Raw genomic sequence first — 26,938 nt, 5'->3', positions numbered from 1 at the left:
GAAACGTCGTAACTTTATTTTGTAATGGTGTCATGAATGTGGTTTCTAAATACTAAAGTAGTCACCATTATGCAACCTGCATATCAAACAAATCCCACATTAAAGCGAGAAGAGCAGAAAAAAATCATTATAGCTATGTTAAACGTACTTATAACTACGCATAAACCATATAGGTTTTTTATTCTGAAGGCATACAGACGGAAGTAGCAGTTAAATTGTTGCTAACTTAGCACTTGTGTCTCTCTGTCTAAAATCGATAAGTGATTGGTTTTCTTAATGGTAAAGATTGTGTGGGTCAAGTAACGTGCTGACAGAAGGTAAGCACACAACCATGTCAAAGGGTTAAACTGAAATCATTTCCAGGGGTTGTCGTCGATGCACTTAACGGAGGCTTTGTAACGTTAGTCGTTGTTACAGTGATGTCTTTGTCTCGGCTGTAACGTTAACTGATGCTGAGGGCTAACCGTTAACTGTAGCTAACGTTAGCTGTGCCGCGATGTATACCTGTCTGCTCTGAGTGACAGCCAGGCAGCTGGACAGCTGCTGCTCCTTACGCTAGCTTATTGCTGGTGCGTGGCTGTGTGCAGCTAGGTGACATTAGGGAGAGCTGTTCGAGGTTTTTTTTTAAGTCAGACCGCCAGACATGCCAGCTCTATTGGTCGTCTGTTGTTAGAAATGTTATCTCAGGTGATAGCAGTCAGCTGGTGGGGTTGTCACCATTAGAGGCTTAAAAAAGGTACATAAAATCTGCTAGGAGGACAGAGGGTCTGTTGCCATATGAGAGCAATTTTTATAAAATACAGATTTTACAAAAGTGTTTGGCCAATAGTCTTAAGGTAAAACATTTAATTAGGGTTCCAAGTTCATATGAGGTGACATAAAATTTCATCTCCAGTGCTCCCTTTGGGCCCCATAATGAGAATATTCATAATGGCACTGTCAGCTATCTAATATATCCTATTAACTTTAAGTAAAATGTTACTTGAATTACAGGTATCGTCTACCATGACGAGAAGAGCAACTTGATCTGTTTATTCAGCAGTACCATTTTTCTCCACATTAAAGTGAATTGTCTATTTCCAATTTTCCTGTTTATTTACATTGCTCAATTTGTATGTTTATTATCTTTAAAGCAAAAGACACCTTGAACTTTGCCTCTTATTCATATTCCTACCTTTTCACCCCAAGATTATTCATCTTGCCATTCAGGAGTCTGTTGCATCTGACATGAGGGGGTGTGTCAACAAGTGGAAGAAACTATTCTTAAACCTAAATTCAACTTTTGATGTTTCAAAAATAATAAATATACTGTATTTAGAAATCAGATGATGAACACACAAAACAGTTGTCTTAGTGTCCATTCATTTTCACTGTATGGGGCACCAGAGCAGAACTGCCATGTACAGCTGGTGTCCTCATGTATTTCAGCAGGTTGAGCAATGTAACTGAAGAATTTCCCGATAGAATTCCTTTAGACAACATGTATGTATGTCCCAGTTCACAATATTAAAAGACCCCATTCCTTTATACTTTATAGAAGAAAAATTAATAATAGAAAATTGTCAAATGCTGTGACAGTATGCTTGTACCTTGTTTACTCAGCCTCTTGTAGACTGACTTGTAGCTACAACCAAAGTGCACACTCAATAGGAGAGGCAAGTGCTCCCAGCTTTAAATATTGTTATAAACATTTTACAATGAAAATGGTTTTAGTATGAAATTAGGAACAATGTTTTGTGAGGAATCATTAAAAAATGCTACTAATCTTCAGGAGGGCACTATTCTGTATCATGTGGCACAGGTTGCAACCCTATCAGCTGGTTTAACTGACTGACTATGCTCTCAGTCTCTATAGTTGATAAACTCTTTAAATACTTTTGGAAATAATAGTAAGTGTGTAATATTATATAGCTCTAATCTGAGCCATTTTCCATATAGAGACACTTGTTACTTTATTGGAATTTGTCTTTCTCTCAAGGGTTCGTCATGGCCTTGAAAAGGAGACGGGCGACTTCCCCTTCTAGCAGTGTGAGTGGAGGAGATTTTGACGATAGCCAAACTTCATCGTTAGTGTCTTCAATTGGGAGAAAGAGGAGAAGGACCTCAAACATACCAACTGTGGATCCTGTAATTTTACAGATTTCAGTTACTGTCTTTTAAACCATACTGTCAGAATTATACTACCACACAGACTGATTAAGTAGTTTACATGGGAAAGGATGTGGATATTTTTCAGTGTTTATTCTTGTCTTGCAGATTGCTGTATGTCATGAACTATATAACACAATCAGAGATTACAAGGATGACCAGGGCAGGATGTTGTGTGAACTGTTCATCAGAGCCCCTAAACGAAGGTGAGTAGAGGGATGAGCGATCATGATACATTACATCCTGAAATTCCTTTTAATATCAATCAAGTAATTTAACACTAACATTAGACACAGAAAATTTACAAGTCCCTATTTGTTCCAGGAATCAACCAGACTACTACCACGTGGTGTCTCAGCCTATTGACATGATGAAAATCCAGCAGAAATTAAAGATGGAGGAATATGATGATGTTGAACAACTCACCAGTGACTTTCAGTTGTTATTTAACAACGCAAAAACCTATTACAAGGTAAAGAAAAATGTGTATAAGTCTGTTGAAAGAAAATGAAAATCTATCTGTGCATGGCTCCGACTATACACCTAACATGACTATGTATTGCTTGTGTGTAGTCTGACAGTCCTGAGTACAGGGCAGCCTGTAAACTGTGGGACCTTTACCTGCGCACCAAGAATGAATTTGTTCAGAGAGGGGAATATGATGATGATGATGATGATGGGTATGACGCACAAGACAACCCTGGAGGGTCCACTGAAGATGAGGTGACACTATTTATTCTGATTTATTATGACTCTTTATTCAGATCCATCTTTAGGCTAGAATCAGCAATACTAATCTGTTGAATCAACTCACAGTATCCTACAGTGTTTCGTCAAACTCCATTGTGGTACATGACATACAAGATATGTTAACATGGTGGCATCTGTTTGTGTTCTTTTGAACACTATCATGACGTAGGGGTTAGGTGGGCTAGTAGCACGTTGAGCACCTTGCTACATTCATTTGAACATAACGGATAAATCATTTCTTTATTGAACGTGTGATCAAAGCTTACACAGACTTTAAATCATGATAATAGTACTCAAATTGACAGCTCTCATACGTCATGTGTACACCTATAAGTACGTGAATTCAAATGATTCCCATTTGTTATTATGTTTAATATACTTTATATATATGATTTTTAAGGGGACATTATGCAGCTCAAGTGCCTCTTACTTCAAAATATTATATATATTATTATATTATATTATTATATATATGTATAGTTGATCAAAGTTATTATTAGAAAGCAAAACCACACTAAAAGAAAATTTTCTCTTACTACTGACAGATTTAGATTTTGTTTTTTGTTTTAGTTTTTTGGTGTTTTGTGAGTATATGTACAGTTTACAGTATGTGACTAGGGATGATGCTGTATTACCTTAACTAACCTAACTTGTAAATGACAGAGTGCACCTAGCTGCTTGAAAGAGGTCCTTGAGCAGCTCCTGGATGCTGTGGTGTCTCACACTGAGCCTACTGGCCGTCTGGTCAGTGAGCTGTTCCAGAAGCTTCCCTCCAAAATGGTACAAGCTCCTTCAGTATGAAAAAAGACATTGTCAGTAAAATTAGTGACTTGAATTTAATGTGTAGTTTGCCTTTTTCATGTAGCAATATCCAGATTATTATGCCATCATTAAGGAACCAATTGATCTGAAAATCATCGCTCAAAAGATTCAGGTATGCTGTCACACCGCCTACATTAAATATGCATTATTATTTATTATTATCATTATTTACAACAATTTTTTTGATAAATGTCCAATAAATATATTTTCTTTTAGTTGGGCCACTACAGGAGTGTCAGCGCTATGGCTAAAGACATTGATTTGCTGGTCAAGAATGCCAAAACTTATAATGAGCCCGGATCCCAGGTGTTTAAGGTGAGTGCATAACTGAGAATATGATACAGTATATAGCATAGATTTGACATGCAAACATCTGACATAACTCATGTGTTCCAGGATGCAAACACCATTAAAAAGATTTTTTCACAAAAGAAGTCTGAGATGGAACATGGAGAACCAATCAAATCCAGCATTCGTATCAGGTACACAGGAACCAATAGTGGGAGAAATGTGGAAAGAAATAATGTTTTGTTTTTAACGCTGTTGCTCCTCCTCTTGCTCTGTCTGTCCTGGTCAGGAATAGAAGGTCTGCCCAGGGAGACCGCCTCTCTGCTATCACCATGGCTCTTCAGTATGAAAGTGATGACGAAGGCATACTCTCCGGTACATCTTTTCCTCAATATCACACAGACATTTGCTTCCGCTGGGCATTGATTAAGATGCTCTGTAAAATGAATTGTTGCAGGCGTTGCTGCAATGTGATGGGTGTGTCATACCTCCCGTATTTCTCAGGGTCTGTTCACTATGATGAGGGGGAATCAGAGGCAGAGAGTATGACCTCTAACATGGACATGAGTAACCCGATCTTCCAGCTTTATGAAGCTGTGCGAGGTGCCAGGAACAGCCAGGGCCAGCTGATCTCTGAGCCTTTCCTGCAGCTGCCCTCCAGGAAGGACTACCCTGACTACTACCACCAGATTAGCCAACCCATCTGCCTCCATCAGATTAAGTATGGCATAAAAAGACCTGACCTCACTTTATGTGTTCATTTGTCTGTTATTAACAAGAAGAGGAAATTGAGTTAACGATCCTCTGAGAAAAAGTGTTGTATTGACTCGGGGGTTTAATGTCTATTTACTTTCGATATTTCTATATTTAGTGGAGCCTGAGAATATAGTCCAGGTTGCCATATAAAATGTTCTCAAAAATAAAATGCAAATGTAGCTTTTTATAGTAGATCAGCTTTTTACCGGCGGGGTTGAAATTTGTCATTAGAGACAGTGAATTTACAACATATATACGTCAGATAACACATCTACCTCGTCCTACATCCAATGGTTTTTTGTACATTACAATTGGTATTATGGTAGAAAGGGTTATTGGTGATCACTTACGCGGCTTTCCAAGCAAATATTAGAAGAATTTGTTCATGCTTTCATCATTAATTTGATTTATTTTCTTTCTACCAACATTCTCTCTTTTTACTTTCTACCCCTACGGCGTCACACACATTCACTGTACAGTACAGTATTTCTGTGCCCTCCTTCCCAAATGTGAGAGCCCGTAATTCCCCACAGGAACAAGATGAAGAACAATGAATACGAGAGTGTTGAGCATATTGACTCTGATATAACGCTGATGTTTGAGAATGCCAAACGCTACAATGTTCCTCACTCCTCCATCTACAAGCGTGCGCTCAAGCTCCAACACATTCAGCAGGTCAGTCCTAAGTTTCTACTTGCATCTGTGTTAATTTCTTTTTCTACATTTGCTGAGAAGGTTTTGTGTACCTGTTCTTGAGAACCAATGAGCAAAGTTTTAAATTCATTCAGACCATTTGAGTTTTATATCACCTTTTATCTTTCTAGATGAAGAAAAAAGAGCTTTTACAGAGGGATGATGATGATGGAGACAGCATGCTCTCCTCTGCCACATCTGACACCAGTAGTACAAAAAGAAAAAGGTGCACTTCGTCACATTTTATTTGCTTAACTCTCTGTAGTTATTAGTTTTGTTTTTTTTTGTTTGTGTGTGTGTGTGTGTGTGTGTGTATGTGTGTGTGTGTGTGTGTGTGGAGGGAGAGAGTGACAATTGACTTGCACTTTGTTTCCAGTCACAAGAAGAACACAAAGAAAAACAGAATGAAAGCTCTCTTAGCTGCGGTCACTGATGCGCGAGAAGCTGGCAGTGGTCGGAGACTGTGTGACCTTTTCATGGTCAAACCCTCAAAGAAGGACTACCCCGACTACTACAAGGTCATCCTGGAACCAATGGACCTCAGGACCATTGAGCACAACATCCGCTCAGACAAGTACATGACTGAAGATTCAATGGTGGAAGATATGAAGCTGATGTTCCGCAATGCACGACACTACAATGAGGAAGGCTCCCAGGTAACGTCTTATTTCTCAGCCCTCAATGTTCTTCAGTGAATTCAATAGACTATGGATGTAAATCTGAATTTTGAAAAATGTTATTGTTAACTGTGAGTTAAATATAGTCTGATCCAAAGTTCTTAAAAAGATCAATATCTCCTCATGACGAACCTTTTTGTTGTGTTTAAGGTCTACAATGACGCTGACATCCTTGAGAAGATTATGAAAGACAGACGCAGGGATCTTGGGCCAGCGACTGATGATGATGACATGATGTCCCCAAAGTTGAAAATAAGTATGTCACAGTTTAATTTCATGGGTTTTACTTGTGGGTTTGTTACCTATCAAGAAGTAGAAAGATTGGTTACCAGTAACACACATACACTTTATTTGACTGCAGGAAAGAACAGTATCACTCTGAAGAAGTCCAAGTATTTAACCCCCCTACAGCAAAAGCTGAATGAGCTTTATGAGGCTGTCAAGAACTACACAGATAAGCGGGGCCGTCGTCTCAGCACAATTTTCCTGCGGCTGCCGTCTCGTGCTGAGCTGCCTGATTACTACATCGCCATCAAGAAACCCGTGGACATGGAGAAGATCAAGAGCCACATGTTGGCTAATAAATACCAAGATGTGGATGCACTGGTGGAGGACTTGGTGCTCATGTTCAACAATGCCTGTACTTACAACGAACCCGAGTCTCTGATTTACCGTGACGCTCTGGTGCTGCACAGGGTGCTGTTAGAGACGAGGCGTGACCTGGAGGGAGGAGATGATGCCCATGTGCCTGATGTGCCCCGCCTCATTCAGGAACTTATCCGCAGCCTCTTTGTTTCCGTGCTCAGTCACCAAGACGACGAGGGCCGTTGCTACAGTGATTCACTCGCTGAGATTCCCGCCCTAGATCCTGCAAATCCTGAGAAGCCACGACTCAATTTTGAGATCATCAGGACTAATGTAGACCGAGGGCGTTACAAGAGGTTGGATGTATTTCAGGATCATATGTTTGAAGTGCTGGAAAAGGCCAGACGATTGAATAGGTGAGGTAACAGCCATCGAATCATCTTGCAGCATTGATATTGCAGCATTATTGTATTAAAACAAAGCTAAAGTTAGTGTTACACCTTTTGTTCATTACAGGACCGACTCTGAGATCTTTGAAGATGCTGTGGAGCTGCAGCAGTTCTTTATCCGGATCAGAGACGAGCTGTGTAAGAATGGAGAGATCCTGATGTCTCCTGCTCTCAGCTATACCTCCAAACATCTGCATAGTGATGTGGAAAAGGAGAAGAAAGAGAAACTACCCAAGGAGTTCGAGGAGGACAAAATCAAAAGGGAAGAGGAGAAAAGGGGTATGCTGTTAAATATTAGTTTAAGTTCACAATACATAGACGTTCTATCCCACCATGCATTGTCTCTGCATATACTGTGGCCTTGTTTCACTGAGTACCTGTTGAATTCCCAGAAGCTGAGAAGAGGGAGGATTCTGTTGGAGGATCATGGCAGTCTAACCTGCAGCGTACCTACAGTCAGGACTGTAGCTTCAAGGACAGTATGTACCATGTGGGAGACTATGTGTATGTGGAACCTGCAGAGCCCAACCTCCAGCCCCATATCATCTACATTGAACGCCTTTGGCAAGATGACACCGGTCAGTTCCTTAGCACTGATCACAAAATAATCTGTTTTTACAAAGAAAAGCAGTATTTTTATGTACTGTATCTTCAATTGCTGTTCTAGTTCAGCAAGGCATCATTTTTTTTTTAGGTCTGATCTAATTCAACTTTTTCCATCTCTGATAAATGCAGGTGAGAAGTGGCTGTATGGCTGCTGGTTCTACAGGCCAAATGAAACATTTCATCTCGCCACAAGAAAGTTTTTGGAGAAGGAAGTCTTTAAGAGCGATTACTACAACAAAGCTCCTGTCAGCAAGATTCTTGGCAAATGTGTGGTCATGTTTGTGAAGGTAAAGGCTTGATTTTCCATCCGTGTTGTTGAGCTGTAGCAGTCGGAGTGTGTAGTCAGTTCTGACCAAATGTTTATGATGTGTTGCATTTAAGGAGTACTTCAAACTTCACCCAGAAGGCTTCAGAGCCGAGGATGTATTTGTCTGTGAATCACGCTACTCTGCCAAATCCAAGTCCTTCAAGAAGATCAAGATGTGGACCATGCCCCTGAGCTCGGTTCGGTTCGTTCCCAGAGAGGTACCCTTACCTGTGGTCCGTGTGGCATCCATGTTTGCCCCCAAACAAGAGGAGAAACCACCAGAGATGGCTGATGAAAGCAAAATGACAGATAGTATTGTGGAGAAGGTAAATGCCAGTTGGTTATTTCTATAAAATTGGAATGAATACACATATATAAAATTGCAGACTACTGTTAGGAAACCAATTTGTGTCTGCAGGAGAGGGAGGATGTTCCAATGGATATGACCAATGGGGAGCCAGGGTGTCAGTACTATGAGCAGCTCTGCTACAACAACCTGTGGCTCAAAGTGGGAGACTGTGTCTACATTGGTTCTCATGGACTAGTGCGCCACCGAGTGGGCAGGTAGAGTTGATGCTTGTATATGTTTCCCAGTACTTACAGTGTATTAGAATGGTTGCGTATGCCCTGTTTAAATTTGACAAAAGTTGATATCATTTTTTTATAAGCAATTTTCAATTAAATGCATACAATGCATGCAAAACACCTCCTTCCCATCTATCATGAACACAGGAACTTTTTGATGTTGTCTGGTTGGAAATTATGGAATACAGGGAGCTTGGAGCAATGGCATGACAGTGTTGCAAGTATATTTAGAGGTTATCTAATTACCAGTGTATCTAATTCAGCTTATGTCTTAAATATATTATACAGGATTGAGAAAATGTGGATGCGAGATGGAGCAGGCTACTTCTTTGGTCCCATTTTCATCCATCCAGAAGAAACAGAACATGAGCCCACTAAGATGTTCTACAAGAAGGAGGTGTTCCTTAGCAACCTGGAGGAGACTTGCCCCATGACCTGCATCATAGGTACCCTCCTTACAGTATATGGTTGAAATAGATAGCAGAAAGTGATATATCACTATTATTTTATGTGTTTGTACTTCATTGAGATCCTTAGTTACATTCACTGAATCAGTATTTAATTTCACAGGAAAGTGTGTGGTCTCATCCTTCAAAGACTACCTGTCATGCCGGCCAACTGAAGTACCTGAAGAGAATGTGCTGCTCTGCGAGAGCCGCTACATCGAGAGTGAGAAGCAGATGAAGAAGTTCAAGGGGCTTAAGCGCTTTTCACTCTCTGGGAAGGTGGTGGAGGATGAAATATACTATTTTAGGTGAACAATATGTACATTAAATGCTTATGTCATTATTGGCAGGTGGAAAGGAATGACTAGCTACTTTGTTAAAGGACTGTTATACACTTGTCCTAAACAAAACCCAAACATGGAAGGGTATAAATCCTGGCTGTTCCTTTCTGCTTCAAGATCATCTATGCCTATCTTCCAGTATAATGGAAGAAGAATGTAAAATATGGCAGCCAGTTTTTTCTGAATGATTTATTTGGAAAAAATGGGATAAAATGCACAGTATATTTTGCTGATTGTCTTATACAGAAAGCTCATAGTGCCCCAGAAGGAGCCATCACCTCTGTTGGACAGGAAAATTGAGGAACTGGAGGCTAAGTTTGCTGACATGACAGATGAGGAGCTAGAGGATCTTGGGGATGATGATGGCGAGCTAGGGGACCAGTCTCTTCCTCAGATGCAATCTTCCATGTCCAGTGACATGGATATCATGCCTTACACTCCTCCACAGGTCAGGGGGGAAAAGTCTTTCATTACCAATGTAAAATTCTGACTTAAACTAACAGGTGAAATAGGAGCATTTTCTAAATGGCTCCTGTGTTTGTTTGCAGTCCACACCAAAATCTATTAAAGGTCTGTCAAAGAAGGAAGGCTCAAAGCGGAAGATCAACATGAGTGGCTACATCCTGTTCAGCAGTGAGATGCGAGCCGTCATCAAAGCCCAGCACCCAGACTTCTCCTTCGGGGAGCTGAGCCGCCTCGTTGGAACAGAGTGGAGGAATCTGGAGAGTTCCAGGAAAGCAGAGTATGAAGGTGAGAAGAACTTTTATTCCAATTTGATAGACAAAACTGATCAGTTCTAGTAATGATCCGGTGGTTTGTAAATAGTACAAAGTTTAGATATTATATTTGTCTTTATTGTGTTGCAGAGCGAGCAGCTAAAGTGGCCGAGCAGCAGGAGCGTGACAGAGCCCATCATCAGACGTCCCCTAGAGCAGGTACCCCAGTAGGGGCACTGATGGGGGTGGTGCCTCCCCCAACCCCCATGGGGATGCTAAATCCCAGCATGACGCCTGTGTCAGGTAACCCCTCATAGATGCAGATGGATTCCCAGTGTACACCAGAAGGCTGGAATAAGAAGCTGAACCTCTAGATTTATCCACCTTTTTTAAATTTCCTAATCACCAGCATGTCTGCATGTTCATAATGTGCAGCTTTGTGATACAATTTCATGTTGTCTAACGTTTCACTTAATTGATAAGTCCAAACCTTGATTGTTGTACATTACTGTTTATTCCTCAATCCTCACATCGTATAGACTCCACATAATATCAATATTTGAATGCATTCCATAAGGGAAAGGTTGCTGCGCACCATTTGGGGATTGATACTAAAAAAATTAATGAGTGCTTGAGAGTAGTGCATGTGCATCAAATTGTCTTGATTGTGCATTTTTCATCTGTGTGGTCTTTATTCCATTTCATGTCCATCATAATTATGTGGTGATTAAATGAAAGCATAAACAGTATATTAACATATGAATGCATGCTTGGTAGTGAAGTAGTTGATGCATGTTTGACTGATGCATGTTGCTGTTTTGTGTTACTACTGTCCCTTCCTAAGAAGGAATGATGGGTGCATATAGGTCAACTATGATGCCCCTGCAGGGCCATGTTGAAGGCATGGTTAGTATGACTGGCATACCACTACATCACATGGGGGTGCCTGTTTTTCCCCAACATCTCCTGCCTGTTATGCCTGGGTTCCCTGGAATGCCATTCTTTGGTAAGAGTGCCATCATAGCCACCCCACCTGTCACGCAGTTGCTTCCTGTCTACCAATCTGACTTACTGGAGGGGATACCTGCACCAATAGGCTGAGGTCCTTAAGCTGATGACTACTCAGTTGAGAGCATATAGCCTCAACTGGGGTTTGGTTATTTGTCCTGGTCATTACCAGTAGGCCTGTTGGTAATGTATCACTGAGAGAAATTCAGTGTCTCCATTGAGCCAAAAAAAAAAACTAAACCTGATATTTGAATTAATATATTCATAATTGGCATTCTTAACTGTTCTAATGTAGATTAATGACATTGGATCATTTTAGTATTGAATTTTGAATGTAGTGTTTGTAATCTAAACCAGTATCAAGAGGCCTCCTGCACTTTCTGACAGTATCTTGATGTGAAATATCACAACAGGTGTCAATGGCATGGGAGGTGGACCTGGAGTAGGAAACATTCATGGATCCCAGGTAATCTATTAGACTCTCTAAACTAATCGTTGCAAATTCGATGCAAGATCAAAGTTTTGGTACAAGTTGCTGTGTTGATGCAGATTAATGTGTTCAGAGAAGGTTATGAGACTCCTGGCTAATGTCAAGAAATTGATCAGAAGTTAATTTATGGTTACTTCAGGCTATTCTAAAACATTTTCAGAAATGAGAGTGAAAATCCAGTTCCATTTTTTCTGTCTTTTTCTAGTATTTCAGTACATGCTGATGATGCAAACCTGGTGCTTATAGCCCTAATCCACAGACCATGTACAACCACTATATGACGCTTGTGATGTTTGGACACACACAACAGTTCCAGATTGGGGCTTTGAATAAATCAAGATATTGATGAAGTTTAAATGCAGTGTAAATTCTATTCCGGATCAGAGAAATAATAGAGTTCTTATAATAATGTCATTAGATGGGTTTGATGGGCCCAGGGCAGCAAGCTCCACCACCATATCCAGGACAAGGCCAGATGGGACAACCTGCACTCCAGCAGCCAACCACCCCAGTGTTTGTGTCTCCGCCGGCCAAGTCTCAGCGGCTGCTCCACTCTGAGGCGTACCTCAGATACATCGAGGGCCTTACTGCAGAATCCTCTACTATTAGCAAGTGGGACCAAGCCCTTTCAGGTCAAGACACATGCATTGAACTATTCTTTTTTTTACACACTTAATTAAAGCCTTAAAAAGAACATCAATATTCATTTCACTTCATTGACTTCCTTAAATAACTATGATTTTAATGTTTATCATATTTATACACTTTCAGTTCAAAAACAAGATGTGCGCCTGACAAAAGAGCAAGAGAGCAGACTACCATCCCATTGGCTGAAGAGTAAGGGGGCCCACAAGACAATGGCAGATGCACTTTGGCGACTCCGTGACCTGATGCTGCGAGACACCCTAAACATCCGTCAGACGCACAACCTGTAGCATACCAGTATTCTGAGCCTCTGTTCCCAAACCTGTGAGACAGGAAAAGGGTTACGCTCACTAAAAATGTTCAATTTGTGTTGTCATTTAAAAATGTGTTTGTATTCATATCAGCTGCTTTCTGTGTTGAAGCTGTTTTTTGTTTTACATTTCAGATATACTGTTCTAAGTACATTATTGTTAAGACTGTCATTCTGTGATGAATGCCTTCATGCTTTCACGATTAAAATGTGAACAGTTCAATTTGGCTGTATTCATTTCCTTACAAGGATCTACTGTATGCAGAGGTTTGAGATGCATCACTTGAACTGTAATATAATAGCTGTCACTTGTGAAGAACCATCACGTGTCTTTAAGAGTCTTCCAGACGTCTTAAGTGAAAGTAGAAAATACATTTCTACTGTCCATATGTAGCCTTCATATAGTGAACACAATTATTTATCTATTTGTACCATTTAAATAGTAAACACATGCCTTACGCTGCTGCACTTGACGCAGGCAAAGATCTTCTCTACTGTCTCTGATAGAGGATAGAGGCCAAGCAAGGGGTGTGTCTTAGAGCTTTCGCATGACATCTGCGCTTGCGCAGTATACTGACCGCGCAGTTCCTTTTGCTCCAGACATTTGAAAGCTGGCACGGCGAGCAAGTCTGTTCGGTCCGTAGTGCCTCCCCATCCCTTTCTGACAGAAATTCACTGCAACGGTAAGACGCCCCATTACTTTAACAGTCAACATATCGAGTAATGCGAGATTCAAACTTGTAGACTGGATCATAGTCCAATATCCTGCGAGTAAACACGCAGTGTTCGGGAATTAGCGAACTTTGTGGTTAGCACTGAACACATTAGCAAGCTAGCGCTAACATTAGCAGGCTGACTTGGAGGAAACCGGCTACTGGATCAGACTATTCACTGGAACTGGGTTATTGCTTTCCATGCTGCTTTAGATAGTATTGTACGTTGTGTAAGTTGGGACAAAGGAGCAATAGACATATTCCGTTATATATAACTTAAACTTTATATGCGGACCAGTTTATGTGATATCCCGACCACCATGTGCTTATATTTGAACTTGCAGAAGACTAGACAACCTTTAGCCTGCTAGCTTAGACATAAGGCTGCATAAACCGATCTGGAGTCAGCGGGGCCATCGGAGCGGATGCCAGATTGTAGCCAGCTAGCTAGGTTAGCTGCTAGCAGGCTAACGGTGGGCTGATTGCATGAATGGCTCAAACTAGCAGAGGAGCTGTAAACTTGTTATCAAGAATAGCTTTGACTTGTCAGAGAGATCAGTGAATATTTAGGAGCTTTTAATCACAATGTTGGGATGGGATGTTCTAATAATTAAACTTAGCACACTGGAAACTCTTAAGCAATGTGATCTTGCTGGAACCAATACACACGTTTTAATAACGCATTGCTAAAATTTGTGTACAGGATTACTCAGCATTTAGTTAAAGTCCAATCATATGTAGAAAGTCAGTCAGCCTCTTGGGCAAATTGCTGCCCCTTCACTCTCTGGTTTTCTCACCCTCAGTTACCAGCATGGAACTGAATGATGCTAACCTACAAACCCTCACTGAGTATCTCAGGAAAACACTGGATCCAGACCCAACAGTCAGACGTCCAGGTAATACAGTTTACAGACATACCATTGCCTGTACTAATGCAGTTCAGATGCAATGTTGTTCTCATCGACCTATTTACGTTAAACATTCATTTGATTGTGTAATCTCTGCTCTGTAACACCTGTTTTCCGTTTATCCCTTTTCTTTATTAGCTGAAAAGTTTCTTGAATCTGTTGAGGGAAACCAGAACTACCCTTTATTATTACTCACTTTGCTGGAGAAGTCCCAAGACAACGTGATTCGCGTCTGTGCTGCTGTTACATTCAAGAACTACATCAAAAGAAACTGGCGCATTGTGAGTCTCACTAAGTAACATAAAGTTTACATGTTTGAGTCTCACTAAGTAACATAAAGTTGACATGTTTATCATTCTGTTCATACCAATCCAATATCTTGTTTGTAGATACAGTTTGTCTAGATTGTGACAGGTCCAGTAGAAATAATGTACAGTTCATATCTGCCGTCATGGCATACATCAGATTTCACATTGTCTTTTGTATTTGCTACTTTATGACAAACTGTGAACAGGGAGGACAAACTACTTGTTCATAATCTGCCATGTAGATAAACCCTACTATAGTGGCAGTTACAAGGTTTTTCATCAGTGGGTCAGTGGTTTTGCATAGGCACAGCAGCAGTACAGTCCATCAGCTGGTTCCGTAGTGGACGCTTTTGCGTTCACACTACACAACATACACACCATTGTAAACATTTGTACAATCTACTGCTGTTAAAGCCCCGTTTCAAGAAGGTTGAGTTCAGTTTACAGTGTTGCTTCACTGCAGTGATATTTTTTTAGGACTGTTGATTGTGATGATGCAGTAGATTGCATCATACAGTCAGGTGTACTGGAAAGTTTATCCCACCTACTGTATATAACTAACTGTATATAAACAGTATAAACTGTGCACTGACTCCATATCCTATGTTTGTGTTCTGTTTTCCCAAAGGTTGAAGATGAACCAAACAAAATCTCTGATGCAGACCGAACAGCGATCAAAGCAAACATTGTAAATTTGATGCTAAGCAGTCCGGAACAGATTCAAAAACAGGTACGCCCTTGTATGTCACAGTGCCGTAAAGGGTCTAACTTGAAGGTGTGAAGGAAGATGCTCAACCAAGTCCCTGTTTATGCTACATATCTCCCCAGTTGAGTGATGCCATCAGTATCATAGGAAGGGAAGATTTCCCTCAAAAATGGCCAGACCTGCTAACTGAGATGGTGACCCGCTTCAGAAGTGGAGACTTCCACATCATCAATGGAGTGCTTCGCACTGCGCATTCCCTCTTCAAGAGGTAGAGGTCACTCTTAAGGTTTTAAAAATGTTTTTAAAATCAACTTTGCACAGGAAATTTCAAACATTTTTTACCTTTTTCTGCTTTTCAAGGTATCGCCATGAGTTCAAATCAAATGAGCTTTGGTCGGAGATAAAACTAGTACTGGACACATTTGCTCTGCCTCTGACAGAGCTGTTCAAGGTTTGCAATTACTATCAGTGCAATTACAACAACAACACTTACAAGTAAACCAGTCGTTATAGCAATATATTTGTTTGATTTAGCCAATATTGAAATGTTTGACATAGTTATGATAATGTTTTGATATGAGGAACTATTTATAGTTAATTTTCTCTCTTCTTTTCTGTAGGCCACAATTGAGTTGTGTCAGACTCATGCTACAGATGTCAATGCCTTGAAGGTCCTCTTCTCCTCGCTCACTCTCATCTCAAAACTTTTCTACAGTCTTAACTTCCAGGTCAGTTCAGTTTGGTTTTTACTTGAATGAATTTGCTATTTTGGACAAATCTCTTTGATACCTATTGGATTAATTCTTCTTCTTTTTTTTTTTTTTTTTTTTCAACAAATGTGGCAACCTAACTAAACGATAGAAGTGATGAGTTTGCTATGGTTTATTATTTTGAATTGGAAATTAATACAATTACATAGTAATTATTGATTTATTGTAATAAATGGGTAACTATTGCAAGCAATACATTAGTATTTTCAGAAAAGTGTCATGTTGAATTTGTTCCATATAGAGGTAAATCCAGCTTCTGTTTCTGTAGTAATTCATTTCAATTTTTGTACACTACACATTTACTTATGGCTGTACTCTGGATTATTACACAGGACCTTCCAGAGTTTTTTGAAGACAACATGGAAACCTGGATGACCAATTTCCATGGCCTCCTGACTTTGGATAATAAACTTTTACAAACAGATGTGAGTTGTATCTTTTCTGCTCATGGAGTTCATTTAAGCTGCTGTACTTTCAAGTGATTCTTAACATTTCTTTGTGTCTCTGTCCTGACAACTCTCCAGGATGAGGAGGAAGCAGGTCTCCTAGAGTTGCTGAAGTCTCAGATCTGCGACAATGCTGCTCTTTACGCTCAGAAGTACGATGAAGAATTTCAGCCGTACCTTCCCCGCTTCGTCACTGCTATCTGGAACCTTCTAGTTTCTACTGGCCAGGAAGTCAAATATGACCTGGTGAGATCACTCATCCCTGACTGTGTTTCTGTTGTTGCTGCTGTTCTATTTTGAAATTCTTTTCCTGTACTCACAATAAACCTTTTCTTTGTTGCAGCTTGTAAGTAATGCTATCCAGTTCTTGGCTTCGGTCTGTGAGAGGCCACACTACAAGCATCTATTTGAGGACCAGAATACACTCACTAGCATTTGCGAGAAGGTCATTGTGCCCAACATGGAGTTCAGAAGTAAGGAAATGCTTTGTTCTCTGAGTCATCAGATTGCACCTAGAAAATGTTTTCAGCAGAAGACTGAATCAGGGCTCTGCTTGCATGGACACTAACATGTAAATATGTACTGTGATACTGACAAGACTGTCTGTGATGCCCAACCAGGTGCAGATGAGGAGGCCTTTGAAGATAACTCTGAGGAATACATCCGCAGGGACCTTGAAGGATCCGGTAAAGATCGCAGATTCTAATGGAAATAATTCTTATGATAAGATGACAGACTATTATCAACACATGACGTATGTGATTTCTCTTCAAATTAAGTGTTTGACTGTTGTTAAGAATACCAGAAAGATGTCCATCCTGTCATATAAGATGAGTCAAAGTAAATTAGAATGTTAGCATCCAATATTTCAATTGAAGTTTTCTGCATACAGCCTGACAAATGATGGACAGTTAACCAAACCATGCTAAGGATAACCTTCATCTCATTCTTCCTCAGACATCGACACTCGTCGTAGGGCAGCATGTGATTTGGTGAGAGGCCTTTGTAAGTTTTTCGAGGGCCCAGTCACGGCAATCTTCTCTGGCTATGTGAACTCGATGCTGGCAGAGTTTGCAAAGAACCCCGGGCAGAACTGGAAACACAAAGATGCTGCCATCTATTTGGTCACATCACTGGCATCAAAAGCCCAGACACAGAAGGTACGGTTGAGCTAAACATTTTGAGGGTTATTGTAACTGGTAATACAGTGTAAATTCATTATCTGTGTTTTTTATATTTATATATATATATATATATATATATATATATATATATATTTATTTATATATTTATTTATTTATATATTTATTTTTTTAAAAATATATATGTTGTCCTTTTTTCCCCCTCTAGCATGGAATAACACAAGCCAATGAGTTGGTGAATCTGACAGAATTCTTTGTCAATCACATTCTCCCAGACTTAAAATCCCTCAATGGTAAGAATACTCTTAAAGGCCTCAATCTGCTGTACAGTTGCTAAATATCTCGTGTTTAAACATTGGCTAACTGTTTACTTTGACTGTTTTATTTTTAGCTAGTAGCTGAGCAGTTGAAATAAATACTGGACATTCTATTCAACTGACATGGCTTTTAAATGTGTTTTGCAGTTGTGCTGTGGTTTCGCAACTGTTGCGAAATTTGAATGTCCAAACTTTTTTGTGAATACACAAACTAATATCGATCTCTTCTATTATCACTGTAGTTAATGAATTCCCAGTGCTGAAGGCAGATGCCATCAAGTATGTTATGATCTTCAGAAGCCAGGTGTGAACTCTTGCTTTCTCAACAACTTGTTAAATTAAATTAAAAAGCCTAATGAATGTATTACAGAGCGCCTCTTCTCTGTCCCTCAGCTTCCTAAAGAGCAGCTGCTGCAGGCAGTTCCTCTACTGATAACTCACCTGCAGGCAGAGAGCACAGTGGAGCACACTTACGCTGCCCATGCTTTGGAGAGGCTGTTTACTATGAGAGGCCCCAACAACACCACACTGTGAGTATCAAGCAATACAGTGACGCATATTTATATTGTATATCTTTAGCTTAATTAATTGTGTGTGTGGAGTGAATACCAAAGTAAACAGTTCACAAAAAGTTTTATGGACAACTGAGCTGAAGCAACATGGCAGTATGGAAAGTCTGCTCAGGCTTTTAGATCCATCTGTTTAGCTACCAACCCATTAATTTAGCCAATCACCCTCTGTGTTTTTCAGTATCTCTCCTGCAGAGATGGCACCTTTTACTGAACAGTTGCTCAACTACTTGTTCAAGGCACTGGCGCTTCCTGGTTCTGCAGAAAATGAATACATCATGAAAGGTATACCTGACTTTCTTTGTCTAAATGCTCCCCATTAATGGTCTTCAGTCAGTATCAGACCAACTCCAAAGTTATTTTAAGTAGTCTCATCATGTCTTTGTGTTTATTTCTTTTTTTTTTTCTTTTCCATTTTTAAAGCCATCATGCGCAGCTTCTCCCTCCTGCAGGAGGCCATTGTTCCCTACATTCCCACTCTGATTGGGCAGCTCACTCATAAGCTCCTGTTAGTCAGCAAGGTAATCCAGACTTTATTATTGATGGATACAGGTATATTTTTACCAAGATGCCTGTTTAAAGGATACACGTGTCATCTTTTCTACTGTCTGTCACTTATTTTCAGAATCCCAGCAAGCCTCACTTTAACCACTACCTGTTTGAGTCCCTGTGCCTGTCTGTCCGCATCACCTGCAAGGCCAACCCCACTACTGTCAGCAGCTTCGAGGAGGCTCTCTTCCCAGTCTTCACTGAAATCCTTCAGAATGATGTGCAGGGTGTGTCATTTACCCATGAAATCGATTTGTCTTTGTTTAGAAGACATTTTGATAAAACAAAAGCTGGTAGCTGATCAAAGGCAACTCAACTCCTCTCCCCCGTGTCCTCTGTTACAGAGTTTCTTCCATACGTGTTCCAGGTGATGTCTCTCCTCTTAGAGATCCACTCCAACTCTATTCCCGCTTCCTACATGGCTTTATTTCCTCACCTGCTGCAACCTGTGCTTTGGGAGCGGACAGGAAACATTCCCCCTCTGGTGCGCCTGCTTCAGGCTTACCTTGAGAAGGGAGGTGCCACTATTGCCAGCTCTGCTGCAGATAAAATAGTAAGTGACAGCAGTGTTGTGCGTAGCAGAGAATATTGCAATGTTTTACTTGTCTGCAGCTGACGACATTGATAGTATCTTTACATACTTGCATTATAAATGCATACATGTCATACTTAACATAAATGGATTATCCATTTTATTCACTGTAACAAGTATATTCATGCTGCGATCTCATCTCTCTTCCTCAGCCTGGCTTGCTTGGAGTTTTCCAAAAGCTCATTGCCTCTAAGGCCAATGACCACCAAGGTTTTTACCTTCTCAACAGCATCATCGAGCACATGCCTCCGTAAGTTGATTATAGTTTGATCAGTAGTGAAATGTAGCACCTGGTGAAATTGATTGGGTTATATTGTGACATGTTTTGTTGACCTGTTTTACTTTTTCTTTTGCCAGAGAATCAATCACTCAGTACAGGAAACAGATCTTCATCTTGCTCTTCCAGAGGCTACAAAGCTCCAAAACCACCAAGTTCATCAAGAGTCAGTACCATCATCTCACTGTTCTGCTTAGACCTATTAATCTGTTGATCAGTCAGTGACCGAGCACTTGCTTTAAGTTGTTAGAACTGACTGCAAGGGTGTGATATCAGCCAGTATAGTGTCAAGTGTTCAGATTTTCACTGGCGTCCCTCTTCCTCACAGGTTTCTTGGTGTTTATCAACTTGTATTGTGTCAAATACGGAGCTATTGCACTTCAGGAGATTTTTGACAGCATCCAGCCGAAGTAAGTGTATTTTCAATATAAAACACAACGCACACTGATGTCTGACTGCGGTTATTTAGTGGGTTCATCCATCAGTGCAGCATGTAGGCAGTGGGAACATGGGAAGTTATATTCACCTTAGCGGTCAAATGATTCATAAGCTGGTTGTCCCTCTGAATTTGTTTGGCCCTCTCGAGCTATTGAAACCCGCTTTGCTCACTGTGAAGAAGCACCATTTTCTAGGAACAGGACATATTTTGAGGGAATATTGCAGCCAAAACTTTGATCATCAAACACTCGTTAAATCTTGAAAGATGGCCCCTAAAATAATGAAGCTGTAGTCAGCTTGGATTCACAGCTGTTAAAATGGATTTGCATGTTTCCATCCTGATGATGACCTGGTAGTGCACTTGCCACCCATTTATATGCATATATATAGTGAGTAATGCTACCTCTCATTTTCATATGAAATGTCATCTGATTTGTTGGTTGTCTGTAGTGTAGTAAATATGCCCCTCAATAGTTCCTGATATAAGTGGGTTTGCAGGTCTCCAGTGTGTCTTTATGTTTGTAGAAGACCAGTGGCAAAATGTATTAATCCTGTTTGCTTCTTTTTCTGCAGAATGTTTGGTATGGTGTTGGAGAAAATAGTTGTTCCAGAGGTTCAGAAGGTGTCTGGAGCAGTTGAGAAGAAGATCTGTGCTGTTGGCATTACAAAAGTCCTTACTGAGTGTCCTGCAATGATGGACACGGAGTACACTAAAATCTGGTAAGGAAGCTGCTCAATGAAAACACAGCATTGCCTTTCTATCCTTCATGGTCAATTGATTCAAGCTCCTACACACCCACAGTGCCTGTGCAGTGTGCAGGACCTTTAATATCAGATCAAGCATGTTTCATGTCAGCTCTGTTTTCAGATTGATTTACAATTTTTAATAGAAATCTGTTCTTAAGGTTGAATTCATGAAAGCTAGGGCAGGGAAGCTTGGTCATCTTTTGATTAATAGATGACCAATTTGGATCACTATAATTTTGAATATGTATTTGCTCTAGTTTAGTATACATATACTGTACTTGAATGTTAAAATTAACTAATAGTCATCTGTGTTTTCATGTGTCTGTTAAGGACCCCACTGCTCCAGGCCCTCATTGGTCTTTTTGAGTTACCAGAAGATGACAGCATCCCAGATGATGAGCACTTCATCGACATTGAGGACACACCAGGCTACCAGACAGCATTCTCACAGCTGGCCTTTGCTGGGAAGAAGGAGCATGACCCGATCGGAGACGCCGTCGGCAACCCCAAGATTCTGCTGGCACAATCACTCCACAAGCTTTCTACTGCCTTTCCAGGAAGGGTATGTTTAGCCATGCAGGAAATGTTCTTCAGAGCTAATCTGTGGTGATGTTTAAACAAGTCGTAATGACTTGGTTTAGATTTGTCTTGAATAAAAGACCTGTTGAGCTGCATGTGCAGATGATTGGGTGCTGCAGAAAGCAAATCAGTTATTGTTTCTTCTTGTCTCCCTTTATTTTGGTGCAGGTTCCTTCGATGCTGAGCACCAGTCTGAATGCAGAAGCCCTCCAGTTCTTGCAGGGTTACTTACAGGCAGCCAGTGTGCAGTTGGTTTGAAACGGATGTGATGCTCTTCACATAATGAGACCGCAATACACTGCAGGAGTAGCCACAGCGGCCTCGGGGTCACATGACAGACCTGCTTCAGCTGAACTTGAGTCTTTACAGATTTGGTGTGACTTGACAGTTATGTGATGGATTTTGACAGAGGAAATAATCATTTTGCCTGAATTTAGGGTGTGTTCTCTGATGGAAGTTTTTTTAAGGGTTTTTAAAGACATGACCAAAAGTTGACATAACTGAATTACTGTTTTGTGTTTGGGCCTTTTGTGTGCTGTGTAGCAAAGGCTAACAAGGATTCTCAAGTTCTGATACAATCAGTTTATTTCAACAACAACACCACCAACAACAACAACAACAACAGCAGCAGCAGCAGAGATATATTTCAACAGTATTGGGGAACGCTGAACCTTTGATTCATATGGGAAAGATTTCTTTTGCGCTTTTTTGTTGGTATGTTTGAATTCCTTTTTACGGTTATGGAGACTGTAGTCTGTGGCTCAAACATAATGCTTAATATTTTTCTGTTGCATGTTTCCTGTAGATTTGTTTATGTCTAGTCTCTGTTTCTGCACTGTTTGTTTCTGTGAATAAAAAGAGGCACTTGTATAGATCTGCTACTATTGCAGTCTCTTCGGTATTTCTGTTGTATTTTGAGTTTATCTTGGTTTGTGAATCTTACTGGCCTCCAGTGTAGAGGTTAATAACAGCATTTTTACTTTCCGTTATGCCCAGTTCTGGTTATTTATAACGAGAAATAACCCATCACTCTACAATATGGCTGTGAATGAAGTTACCATGGTGTGAACAAGTATAGATAGTGGGCTCTCCCTTCAGATAACAAGTTCATGTATTAAGAATATACAGTATGAGCCTTTGGTGTCTGCATCAGTCCATTATTTAACAAGGTTATAAGACAGTCAGAAAAGTGTTAGGAGGATTTGATATGACCGTTGGAGGTCTTCATTTCAACATTCTTGATGAAGGGTAGCATGCATTTGTCGCCTCCCATGAAGCGATATGTTGCCACGTTTGCCTCCCACGGTAGCAGTCTAAAGATCAAATGCAAAAGTCCCGCATTAATTTTCACCTCGGTTCTAACCGTTTATACTGCACGTGTTTCACAAATGCCCTGATCGATACTTACGCTCGTGTGAGGAAGGGGATGTACATAATGCGAGGAATGCAGATCATTTGCTGTTCGGCTAAAATGGCTTTCATGGACTGCTGCACGGTGTAGAGCGGCTGCAGAGGTGGAATTAGACTCCTGAGTTCCTTCCTGGAAGATGCCAAACAGGAAGTGGAGAACATAGCATCCTTTTTTTTTTTTTTCTTTCTAGTGCTATCAACCAGAAAAGTTGGAATGACAACTGATTGTATCTCACCTGATCTCACAGCCTGCAAACATCCCTGTGTCCACAATATAAGGGCACACTAAAGTAGTTTTGATGCCATCCAGGTCTTCGGCTAGCAACTCGTGTGTCAGTGACTCATGGAAACCAACAGCTCCAAATTTACTTGCACAGTAATCCTGGGGGTGAAATTGAAACAAGACAAGTCAGTTAGAGTTATGTGTCTTTTTAAATGGATTGTTCTAGGATGTGTCTGTTCAGTTTTTGCTTTATGAAGTCATTAACCATTTTACCTCTACACATGCAGTGCTGAATAGTCCGAGAGCACTGGCAATGGTTACAATGTGACCGTGGTTATTTGCTTTCATCTGAGGCAGGAAGGCCTTCGTCATCTGTGAGGAAAAATTATATTAGTACATTTAACAGAAATGGAGATGATGGCGTGATTAATCCATAACCGTGACAATGGTCATGGTCCCCTGAGTCAAATTCAAAATCAGCCTTGTCCACAGGGCTACGTTGTCCCCCTTTCAAAGTTAATGTGACTTATTCAAGCTGGAGGGTATCTGAAACAATATGACAAATATGCAGCATATAAGCACAGAATAAACTGAGTTGACAGTGGCCTGGTTTATTTACTGGAGATTTTTGTCACATGGGCTGGCTACACATCAGAAATCTAACAATGCAGTAGCAGGCTCCCTCTCCTTAGGTCTCAAACAAGCAAAACTAAATAAATGAATTCACAACGTTTATTGTGGCCTTGTAGGCAAGGTCTCAATCAATCAATCAATCAATCAAACTTTATTTGTATAGCACTTTACACACAGGTTAGTGCAGTTCAAAGTGCTTCACAGATGACGGATAAGCCAATAAGAAAAGGACAAATCAAGTAAGAAAGCTTACAATGAGATACAATAAAATAGATTAAAAAAGCTATAATAACATTAGCAAACAAAAAAGAGAAAATTAATAATAAAGGAGCAGATAAAATAGAATTAAATATAATAATAAAAGAATAGGTAGAATAGAATTTGATACAATAAAATACAATTTAGAACTTAATTACAATAAAATAAGTGAATAAAATAAAGAGACTAATGACCGCCTTGGGCCCTCAAAAGCCCCGGCTTTACTGTTTTGCAATTTATAACTTTCTTTCAGAATATGGATAGCTCATATTCTGCTTATATGCATATGCAACAGTGAAATGAATGTTCAGTTCGGGCTATTTGGGTTTAAAAGGGGTTATCAGCTCCTCATTCTTGGCCACATTATCTCAGGTTCTGCTGCAACTGGGAGCCCTCTGCCACCAGGTGCATTCTAGCGAGGAAGGCACTTTCACAAAAATGGAGAAAGCACGCGCCCACTATATGTCTCTCCCTGATATCCTTAATATTTGGTGCTTATGAGCTTATACCCTTTTATTGTAGGAGCACGAGACTCAGGCTTTAAGAGGATCAAGTGCAGAATCACATGCTGTCTTTGCTGGTAGGCTCCCTTGGGCTCCTATTCTGTGGATGAGTGATATAAAGTTACCCCCCTCCCCCTCCACTGCCACTTGCAAGGGCATCCCATTCTCTACTGCCATGTGACGCTCCAGCTCTGCTGTGGCAAAGGATGCTCTGATCCCATCACACATCAGTGCACAAACTCTGACCGGAGCCAGCGGGGAGGACCACAGTAAATAGATGTTATGTAATTCATGTCAGACTGGTCACATCAGCGCTGTGTGTGGAAAGTGGAGTCTCCCGGTTTTGCACAGGTGTTTGCGCGTAAAAGGTGTGTGCGTCAAGTCTCACCCAAAACAGCGCGTGGCAGTTCACCAGCAGAGTCCTCTCCAACAGCTCATCTGGACAGTCCAGCAGCCTCCGCCCGGCCACCACGCCTGCGTTGTTGACCAGTATGGAGACCTCCCCGACCTCCGCTCTCACTCTGTCCGCCGCCTCGTAGATGCTCTGACGCTTGGACAGGTCAACTGTGTACGTGTGCACCTCAACTCCAATCTCCCGCGCCAGCTCGGCGGTCTGCTCGTTGGCAGCCGTGTTGCAGTCCCACAGCACCAGGCGCGCTCCCTCTTTGGCGAACTCCAGGGCGAACAGGCGACCCAGCGCGCCCCCGGCTCCTGTTATCAGACAGAGCTCCCCGTCAATGCTCTTGAGCCTCGGCCGGAGGAACGTCTGGATGACCGCGGTCAGGATGGAGCAGATCAGGTCGATGAGCATCAGCAGCAGGTCCACTATAAAAATCATGGTGCTCCGGGAAGAAGTTAAAGAGCCGCACAAGCAGACCGCCTAGCTTTGCACTGTTAGCCGTTTGTCCGTGTGACGTGGGATTGGATGGCCACTTTATATAACTTGTGTGTGTGGGATTAGGAGGCAGACTGATGGTGGCCACCAATAGAAGAGCTTTTTGTCTGATGACCAGGGAAGCACATTCACAACTCGTTCATAACAGTGGCTGAGTAAAACTGAGGCAGGGATTAATAAAACACTCAACAACACTGTTTAATATCAGGCTGAGAGGCACAGACATCTGCCAGAGCAAATTCCACAAGGTATAGATGTTAAGATGTTGTTTTTAAGCAGTTGCATCTTGTGTGATTACCTGAGCAGGTCACACTATAACTTCACATATTTTTTATTTCACCAATAGTTGGTTATTGATGCCGCTTCACATAAATGCTTGGAACAAACACCTTCTACACAAACATTGTGCAGCCGCCTTCCTCTCAGCAGACCCACAGCCTGGTTCAGGACTCTCCAAACTCCTGTGATTTCGATGCTTTAGCTTAGAACCCTTTCATGTTAATTCTGAGGCCGGTTCTCCTTGAAGGACAGGTTCACATTGTGTGCAGTGTGGTGTTTGATGTCAAAAAGGCCAAAAGCTGACTTTATTTATTTCAAATGTTCAGTGTCACATAAAGGTGGAGCTAAAATGTGAAGGTGCCAGTTATATTTGAATAAAGGCTTTACTTCTTTTCTTCATGCTTTCCTTCTGTTCTACTTGTAAAAAAAAAGCTTATTTGTTCTTCAGGAAAGCTTAACTTTTAAACTCACAATTTGTAAAACATTACATTCTCTTTTCTTCTGAGTATTTTTTAATAAATATTTATGTAAGAAATTATATTTTGATTTAGATCATGCATTTTACAGCTTTTGGTCAGTCAGCTGAGAAGAGGGTTAACTTCTCTTTAAGTTTTTCCCTCTTAAAAACATGTTTGAGCTCTTTGTCCTCCTAGAGCTGCCATGAAATTAACAATATTCTCTTATATAAAAATGAAACCATAACTTACTCTGAGCTTCTTTTGACTTTTATGTAAGAGCGTTACCTCTGCCTCACCTGACCATAGTAAACTACCTTTACACAAGTATGGTATTTTTAGTATTTTATCCATGACTGGTCACCTATTACGTACACATTCCTTTCATCTGTTATAGAAAGTTATTCCTGATCCATGATGTGAGGTGGATTAGCCACCTCTGAGTAAAATGTTAAGGTGATAAACTGCTTAGCACGTGTGCACAAATCCCTAATATTTAGCATTCTTCATAAACAGGCAATTTTGGATTATTACTCTTGTTCCTCAGTTGCATTTTACATCTTTTTTTGTTGCTTTAAAACATGTGACAGTAGGTGTGA

General features: G+C 40.7%; 3 protein-coding genes across 7 annotated transcripts; 2 read left to right on the top strand and 1 right to left on the bottom strand.

The window, feature by feature from the left end:
• Positions 1 to 232: 232 nt before the first annotated feature.
• Positions 233 to 12,845, top strand: LOC111660829 (protein polybromo-1-like). Of its 5 annotated transcripts, none has more exons than XM_023414237.2 (30): positions 233 to 317; positions 1,979 to 2,028; positions 2,257 to 2,354; positions 2,473 to 2,620; positions 2,722 to 2,871; positions 3,562 to 3,678; positions 3,764 to 3,832; positions 3,937 to 4,035; positions 4,117 to 4,202; positions 4,298 to 4,383; positions 4,513 to 4,729; positions 5,298 to 5,439; positions 5,589 to 5,683; positions 5,834 to 6,113; positions 6,285 to 6,390; positions 6,496 to 7,135; positions 7,236 to 7,447; positions 7,561 to 7,746; positions 7,904 to 8,061; positions 8,156 to 8,407; positions 8,500 to 8,645; positions 8,955 to 9,112; positions 9,237 to 9,420; positions 9,700 to 9,901; positions 10,002 to 10,203; positions 10,320 to 10,472; positions 11,014 to 11,175; positions 11,591 to 11,643; positions 12,086 to 12,299; positions 12,439 to 12,845. In XM_023414237.2, the coding sequence occupies exons 2-30, from the start codon at positions 1,987 to 1,989 to the stop codon at positions 12,600 to 12,602; spliced, it is 4,821 nt and encodes a 1,606-aa protein (XP_023270005.1). In that variant the 5' UTR covers positions 233 to 317; positions 1,979 to 1,986; the 3' UTR covers positions 12,603 to 12,845. The 5 variants fall into 5 exon arrangements, with proteins under 5 accessions (XP_023270005.1, XP_087032134.1, XP_087032133.1 ...); XM_087176008.1 differs by having other exon boundaries at positions 1,979 to 2,127; positions 11,017 to 11,175; XM_087176007.1 differs by having other exon boundaries at positions 1,979 to 2,127.
• Positions 12,846 to 13,230: 385 nt separating this feature from the next.
• On the top strand, positions 13,231 to 22,567 carry cse1l (CSE1 chromosome segregation 1-like (yeast)). The gene is made up of 25 exons (XM_023414163.2): positions 13,231 to 13,305; positions 14,139 to 14,231; positions 14,382 to 14,524; positions 15,180 to 15,281; positions 15,380 to 15,525; positions 15,618 to 15,708; positions 15,878 to 15,985; positions 16,360 to 16,452; positions 16,552 to 16,719; positions 16,817 to 16,946; positions 17,094 to 17,159; positions 17,431 to 17,633; positions 17,824 to 17,908; positions 18,175 to 18,236; positions 18,326 to 18,462; positions 18,683 to 18,786; positions 18,925 to 19,022; positions 19,127 to 19,277; positions 19,395 to 19,603; positions 19,795 to 19,892; positions 20,000 to 20,085; positions 20,248 to 20,329; positions 20,931 to 21,077; positions 21,435 to 21,666; positions 21,852 to 22,567. The coding sequence occupies exons 2-25, from the start codon at positions 14,147 to 14,149 to the stop codon at positions 21,939 to 21,941; spliced, it is 2,916 nt and encodes a 971-aa protein (XP_023269931.1). The 5' UTR covers positions 13,231 to 13,305; positions 14,139 to 14,146; the 3' UTR covers positions 21,942 to 22,567.
• Positions 22,279 to 25,625, bottom strand: LOC111660771 (retinol dehydrogenase 10-B-like). The gene is made up of 5 exons (XM_023414164.2): positions 25,099 to 25,625; positions 23,590 to 23,688; positions 23,330 to 23,475; positions 23,092 to 23,223; positions 22,279 to 22,996 (listed from the first exon to the last, which is right to left on the bottom strand). Exons 1-5 carry the CDS (start codon positions 25,546 to 25,548, stop codon positions 22,876 to 22,878), a joined length of 948 nt encoding a protein of 315 aa, XP_023269932.1. The 5' UTR covers positions 25,549 to 25,625; the 3' UTR covers positions 22,279 to 22,875.
• Positions 25,626 to 26,938: the final 1,313 nt, after the last annotated feature.

The sequence above is a fragment of the Seriola lalandi genome, unplaced genomic scaffold (genome assembly GCF_002814215.2).
Source record: "Seriola lalandi dorsalis isolate HSWRI2012SDOR001 ecotype SW California unplaced genomic scaffold, Sedor1 jcf7180002054522, whole genome shotgun sequence".
In the NCBI taxonomy this organism is placed as follows: Eukaryota; Metazoa; Chordata; class Actinopteri; order Carangiformes; family Carangidae; genus Seriola; species Seriola lalandi.
Note: the sequence above shows the minus strand (reverse complement) of the source record. Positions and strands in the feature narration are given on the sequence as shown.